The 7500-nt window shown below is 34.1% G+C and overlaps 2 protein-coding genes across 2 annotated transcripts in view; one reads left to right on the top strand and one right to left on the bottom strand.

Annotated features, from left to right (window-relative positions):
* LOC119568115 (COP9 signalosome complex subunit 6-like) overlaps nucleotides 1-1438 on the top strand; it is a 7833-nt gene extending 6395 nt beyond the window's left edge. Inside the window, exons 5-8 of the mRNA XM_037916514.1 lie at nucleotides 16-167; nucleotides 424-586; nucleotides 761-954; nucleotides 1084-1438. Coding sequence (XP_037772442.1) covers nucleotides 16-167; nucleotides 424-586; nucleotides 761-954; nucleotides 1084-1224 — 650 coding nt within the window. The 3' untranslated portion in view covers nucleotides 1225-1438. The remainder of the gene's footprint in view (nucleotides 1-15; nucleotides 168-423; nucleotides 587-760; nucleotides 955-1083) is intronic.
* Nucleotides 1439-2199: 761 nt separating this feature from the next.
* LOC119568134 (DNA-directed RNA polymerase III subunit RPC9-like) lies at nucleotides 2200-6240 on the bottom strand. The gene is made up of 4 exons (XM_037916533.1): nucleotides 5988-6240; nucleotides 3393-3522; nucleotides 3013-3165; nucleotides 2200-2803 (listed from the first exon to the last, which is right to left on the bottom strand). The coding sequence occupies exons 1-4, from the start codon at nucleotides 5993-5995 to the stop codon at nucleotides 2678-2680; spliced, it is 417 nt and encodes a 138-aa protein (XP_037772461.1). The 5' UTR covers nucleotides 5996-6240; the 3' UTR covers nucleotides 2200-2677.
* Between the last annotated feature and the right edge of the window lie 1260 nt (nucleotides 6241-7500).

Here is a 7500-nt window from a genome sequence, read left to right on the forward strand (position 1 = left end):
TTTCATTCATAACAGATAAGCAAGTATTCAGTGACCTTGACCTCCTTGGCTGGTATACAACTGGTGACACGCCAGGACCCCCTGACCTTCTGGTTCACAAGCAGATTTGTGACCTCCTAGACAGTCCAATATTCCTCAAGCTCAATCCTATGGCACGGCACACTGATGTAAGTGCTGTCCTTTGCATACTGCAGACACGTGCAACAGACTCATGATATTAAGTATATGTAGCCTGCTTGGACTATCTCATGTCTATTTTTTTCTTTTCCTTTTTCTCTTCTTTTAGGCTGCACAGTCATTAAGAATGAAAGCCAATATTTTTGTGATATATGTGATATGATATAAAGCATTGTTGTTATTTTTTCTGTCTTTCTTTCTTTTTGGATAATAATACTATATGTATATTTGCTCACTTCCCAACAGCTACCTGTAAGTATTTATGAGAGTGTTCTGGATCTTGTGAATGGGGTACCCACCTTGCTCTTGGTTGAACTGCAGTACACCCTTGCAACAGAAGAGGCTGAACGCATAGGTGTAGACCATGTGGCGAGGATGTCTTCACATGATGTACAGGAAAGCTCAATTGGTTAGATTCTCTAAAATATTTTTTCCTCCTATTATGGGCGTAATAAGTATATTGTGGGATTTCTGATTATGTGCATTTGGCTTACTGTTTAAGTGTTTAAGAATATTCAAATATTTAATTTTGTCAGATGCTTATTTGCTAGATCCAGCACTGAAATATATTATTTTATTGCAGTGGCAGAGAACTTGCAGGCACAATACAGTGCGATAAAAATGTTGGCCAGCAGAGTACGTCTTATAGCTGAATACGTTAAGGCTAGTCAGCGAGGCGAGGTGGAGTTCAATCACGAGATCCTACGTCAGGTTAATGCTTTGGCTCATCGGCTACCTGTCCTCAACAGTGAGAAGTTCAGGGGAGAATTCTATAATGTGAGTGCAATTAGCATTTCCACATTATTATTGTTATATTTTGAAGATGGAAGAACTATATGCAGTCTCTTACTGGTGGAACATTTTTTCCTCTTCCGTATCTGACTTTTAAATGAATTTCTGTTACAGCAATGCAATGATGTGGCGCTGATGTCCTACCTGGGAACGATCACCAAATGCTGTAATACCATGAACCGTTTTATCAACCGCTTCAACCTCCTACACGAGAGATTGGCAATGGGACGTCGTATGCGAGGACTTTTCTTCTAATACAATTTTTTTCCTTTTTCTTTTTATTTAGTGCCCATCAGCAGTTATTAAATATTCAGCTGATAATATAGGTGAACCTTAAAACCAGACAAATAACTTTTTTTTTTCTTAGAAATTGTTTGACTTTAATTTTCTTCCTCCTTTGCACACTGAAGAATTTGCCATGTTATCATTGATTATGTACTCAGTTCTGTCTTAATAAACTTAAAGTTATTAACACATTTATATATCCTATTTAGTAAGAAAGAAAGTGAAGGAAAAACAGCATAATCAGATCACCTCTGATACTCATCATGAGGCACCATAGGGTGAAGGATGCTAGGTCATGTTATCTCTATACAGGATTTGGTGTTTCATAGTCCAAAGTGAGTGAGTGAGTGTGAGAGTGAGTGAGTGAGTGTGTGTGTGTGTGTGTGTGTGTGTGTGTGTGTGTGTGTGTGTGTGTGTGTTGTGTGTGTGTGTGTGTGGTGTGTGTGGTGTGTGTGAGAGTGGTGTTGTGTGTGTGTGAGGTGTGTGTGTGTGGTGTGGTGGTTGTGTGTGGAGTGTGTGTGTGTGTGTGTGTGTGTGTGGTGTGTGTGTGTGAGAGTTGTGTGTGTGTGAGGTGGTGTGTGTGTGAGAGTGTGTGTGTGTGGTGTGAGTGTGTGGTGGTGTGTGTGGTGTGAGGTGTGTGTGGTGTGTGTGGTGTTGAGGTGTGTGTGGTGTGAGGTGTGTGTGGTGTGTGTGTGTGTGTGTGTGTGTGTGTGTGTGTGTGTGTGTGTGTGTGTTGAGAGTGAGAGGAGAGAGAGAGAGTGTGTGTGTGTGTGTGGGGTGTGAGAGTGAGAGAGAGAGAGAGAGAGAGTGTGTGAGTGAGTGAGGAGTGAGTGAGTGAGTGAGTGTGTGTGTGTGTGTGTGTGTGTGTGTGTGTGTGTGTGTGTGTGTGTGTGTGTGTGTGTGTGTGTGAATGAAAGAAAATTTCTGGGATAAATAAACCAATCATACATATATCACTCCTCTTTAATGGTAGTGAGTATTCAGTTTGTGCCTCATGCCGAAGACCCTGCATCTGCAACATCTTGCTAGTTGTTGCATACAGATCAATGTATAAAATATTAAATTCCATGACAAAAAAAGAAAGTATTCTACACTGCATGCAAGACTGCAATAATCATAAGCTGTAGATCCTATCTGCTTATAAGAGTAGTGTTATACATAGAAAAAAAAAGAGATGTCTACAACTTTAAAAGATTATAATACAGAATTTCTTTTCTGTAGTCTAATCACCCTCACTTTCAAAATAATTCCTTTCCATAAATACTCTCAAGTGGCAAGAACATCAAATACAATCAATAATTTATTTTGGTAACAGCTAGTTCACTAAATAAATTAAATGTGATAACATCCTATGCTCCTTATATTGGCTTTATATCCATCTAATAATAACAATAATAAAAGAAAAGAAAACAGACAGCAACAACTATTTCCCTGGTGTACCATTTACTAATGTTTGAGGGTTATCAATGTCTGGCAAATGGAGCTCTACCAGCCCAATTAACTCTTCGACTTGTTCTTCACTCAGTCTTTCTTCGCTGTCTTCAATTATCTGAAAAGAAGAAGAAAAAGGAACATATGACAATTTAATCCCTTCTGAGTAGGTTTTACTATTTTCAGTAATGTAAAATTAGAACATTATTTCGTATAAATATCGTAATCAAACTTCTAATGAATCTTTACTCTCAAAAATATATAATATCTGATATTGTATGAATGGGAGAAAGTACTGCACTTAACATGTATGCACAGATTACTCACAAGCTGCATTTCCACTGGTGTTGTTGGCCGCAAGTTGATTAACTGTAATTTTTCTGCTTTGGTGAGTTTGAATTCTTTCACAGCTTGTAGGAAACCTTGTATTACTTCAGCATTTTGATTTCTGCATGCTGTTTTTTCAAGGTATTTCATGGTCTGAAAAATAATACATCATAAGTTTTTACCTACAAGTTACATCATAGGTATTTACTGTTTATATACAATTTCTGAAAAATTTTGAAATCTTAGCAGATTTACTGACACAGAATTTAATAAAGGATTTGAAATCAGTATTCATTTTTTTTCATATGTTATTTCCAGCTACCTTTTTACATACTCCTATTGTATCACTTAAATTAAATAAAATAGAAACACATCCATACTTCAAATGCAATATTGGCAAGGTCTGCTTGGGTCTTCATCATATTTTTTCTGCCTTTTTCTTGCCTACACAAATCCTGCAGGAGAGCATAAACCTCACAGTTGCTCAGAACAGCTCCTTTACAATTTAACCTGCAAAAGAAAATACACATGTTATATAATCAAAAAGTACATATCTACTTCTTAAATATGAATCTTACTAATCCTTCTCTTTTTATATTTAGGGACCTAAATATTTTGATAGTATGTACTTACAAAAATAACAATAGTGGGACCATCTCAAATGATACCCAGAGCCTGGAACTCCTGAACACTAGATCAGCACTCAGGTGCCTTAGGCCACTCAGTTATTGAGCACACAGTGTACTTTTAAAGTTTACAAAAAAAACTCTTGGTAATAATTCTGCTGTATTTTAATTTATTCATTTTGTTAAAAACACATAACTCCAGAAATGCTTAGTCACAATGGAGTTAACAAACTGAACTTTGTCTATTTACCCTATTCCTTGAATTTTCAATAAAAGAAGTTGCCCTTTTCATTACTTGGAGAAGCTTTTATTTTCATTACTATAATTATTGTTAATAATATTATAATGAGAATGATAAAAATTACATTAATAATGATGATAATAGTAATGACAATAAAAACTCCATCCATATGTAAACAAAATTAATAAGACAAAATCACAATGGAAAGTGTATGTACCTAGTGGTTAAGGGTTAATTTGCTGATGAGCTCCTTGCATATACTTATCATTTTAAAAACCCTCACTATTTGCTTAATATGGCCACTTCCCACTGGTAAAATTTCAGTTCCTTGAAATTAATTTTGGTAAAATTAGAATTCATTATTGTCATTAAACTATACATACAAAACTTTATAATCAAACTTTACAACTACTAACTTGGTTTGATGGGCTTCCCTAGTACACCCCAATACATATTTTCAACATGTATAGCCATGGATATTACCAAATTCAGAGTGAAAATTTAACTAACCAGAATAGAGCCTGCATGGTTCCTTATTTTATGATTTTATAACTACAAAGAATTCTATAAATAATGGTCAAGATCACAGTGTTGGGTGAGTATGTCCTTTTTACTGGTTCTATTTAACTACATCAATTTTTTTTCTCTCTCTCTAAACACATAATAGAAGGAACATTCTGCAAGTCTATCAGTTCCCTGTATATATTATGTATGTTTGAAAGCAAAATGCTTATTCTATACAGCAAAAGGATCATTACTTGCAATTACAAAAGAATGTCTTTCAATATCCACAAATGCTTTGTAAATCCCTTATATTGTTCACTGTTGAGCAGTTACTGGGTCTTTCATCCAAAAGCAAATTACTAATATCCTCTAAATCACTGGTTCCCAACTGGTGAGCCACAACCCCCAAAGAGGTGGTTGAGGAATAGTATGCGAGTTGCAAAGTCTTGGAAGAAACATAATGGCCAATTTTCTAGGCATTAATTAGTACTCATATCAAAATTATACTATGAAGACATGACTTCAGGAAGTATTGTATTACAGTTGGTTTTTAAAGATTGTCCCGGGATCGTTAAACCTCCACACTACATAAGCTGTACAAAGTACTTCCAATATACTATAAAATATTACCAACTAAGTGTCCAACAAAAAATACAAAAAGTTGTAATTGACAGACATTTAATTTTTTCTCTTTAATATTTTTACTACATATCCTAGTCTATCAGCAAAAATTTACTAAAATAGTATCATATGCTTGGCCAAATAAGTGAACTGACAGGGTTGGCTTAGTAATGACAATTCTTTGTTCCAGACAATGACTTTATTTTTTTTAATAACATTTACATCTAGTAGGTAAAATTTGGTACTTCATCCAATGATAAATTTTTCGTATTGGAAAATGTAACTGAAAATTGTAAAAAAAAAAAAGTCTATTATTGGCTTCCCATCATTTTGCTGTCTGCATGAATTTATCTAAATCTTACAATTTAATCACTCCCACTGCTTACTTATTCAGAATATTCATTGTCTTATTCCACTTTCAAAATGCCGACACACCTGAGCTTCTGAACAGATGGATTTATAGTATACAATTGGTGACTGGTGCTAATTAATGCCACGAAGGACAGAGACAAAATCCCAGATATTTTTTTACTATGTAAAATACTCTGAAGGTGATGAACCCTATCTTAAACAAATTCTTGCAAAATAACAATTAGACCTGTATTTGTCTTGGGCGGTTACTATACCCCAACAACATAAGCTGTATACAGTGCTCTCATTTTAACCAAGCAACACATTATGAAATGTAACCAAGTGCCCAACAATACAAGTATCAAACATTTGAGGACGTCTACTCTCTGGAAAATGTCTTCCGAATAATTACTCACTTTCCTGATCACCATCAAGATATACATCTGTCACAGCCTGCATTAACAATTTCTGTGTACTGTTACTTATCCCTACATCATTCAGACGACGAAATGATACACACACCAAACTCCTCAACAATTAACCAATATCTCGGGGATGAAATGGACATGGGAGAAAAACAATAATAATAAGAACACACAAAAAAACAGCAAAATGAGAGGCTCTTCACTCACACTTCCATCCTGGACGATTGTGTTGATGCTGCAGTTACACCACGTGCGGTATCACGCCTCTCCCACGCAGGGCCAGAAGAAACAACGATAGATCTCCTGTGGTTTACCGAGCCTCTGTGGTATCTCAAACAATCCCTCGGAGGTAATGTCAAGCTTTACTCTCTATTTCCAGAGGACGGAGAAGGTTTTTTCCGCTCAGCGACCGAGGTTCGTACAGGCGACAGCTGCTAATGTAAACAGACGATGTTGCCGACGCTTTAGCGGAAATTTCATCACCACGTCGAGCGAAAAGGCGCTAGGGCTTGTGAAACTTTATTGTCAATGCAGGTAATACGCTTATTATGTTTGTTTTGAGGTTCTACTTTATCATAAAACAAAGTATTAAGCAAATAGTGCAGCTAATCTCTATTCCATATCTAAATTCCAGCACATGCGAAAGTTTCGCTACATTCATATATTTACACCGCGCCTGTAGTATTACTATAGACAGATTAAAAATAATAATAATAATAATAATAATTCAAGATAAAACTCTCATAGTAGACAAAAGTAGCAACAGGCCAGACGAAATTATCATAATCCTGGGTTAACGAAAATATCATCACTATATCGAGCAGATAGGCGGTGTGGCTTATGAAGCTCTGCTGCCAAAGCACGCAATACATATAATACATATAATATTTTAAGGTTCAGCTTTATCAGAAAACAAAGGATTTAATAAAACGATTTAGCCATTCTCTATTCCGTATCTCAATCCCAACATATGCGAAAGTATAGATACGTTTATATTTCCACACTTCACCAGTAGTAGTAATATAGGCAGGTAAGAAAATTATTCATTAAAAATTCTAATACTAGGCGAAATTATCATAATCTTATATGAACCTTTTACATGTTTATTTTTCAATTACTTTTGAGAGGACGTCGTTGAAAATTAAAGGCTGTGAGGTGTCTATTAACATCGTGTTAATTTTCAGTTTTATAACAGGTATTAACTATACTATTATTAATCATCATTTATGTTTGAGCAGTATAACGTCAGGTATAGTGATGTGAACGAAAAGTTATAATTATCATTGTTATTATTTATCTTGCTATTATCGTGCTTTTATTATTATTATTATTATTATTGTAGCTATTGTTATTATTAATATTATTATTATTATTATTATTATTATTATTATTATTATTATTGTTGTTGTTATTGTTGTTGTTGTTGTTGTAGTTATTACTATTATTATTTTGTATTATTATTATTATTATTATTATTATTATTATTATTATTATTATTATTATTATTATTATTATTATTATTATTATTATTATTACTATAATTATAGTTGTTGTTGTAATAATTTTTATCGTTATTATCATTGTTGTTGTTATTATCCTTATTATTTTTATCATTAGTAGTAGTAGTAGTATCATTATTATCATCATTATAATTATCATTACTATCATTATCATTATCATTATTGTCATTTTCTTATTATTATTCTTATTCGTATTATTA

The sequence above is a fragment of the Penaeus monodon genome, chromosome 4 (genome assembly GCF_015228065.2).
Source record: "Penaeus monodon isolate SGIC_2016 chromosome 4, NSTDA_Pmon_1, whole genome shotgun sequence".
NCBI classification, from domain to species: domain Eukaryota; kingdom Metazoa; phylum Arthropoda; class Malacostraca; order Decapoda; family Penaeidae; genus Penaeus; species Penaeus monodon.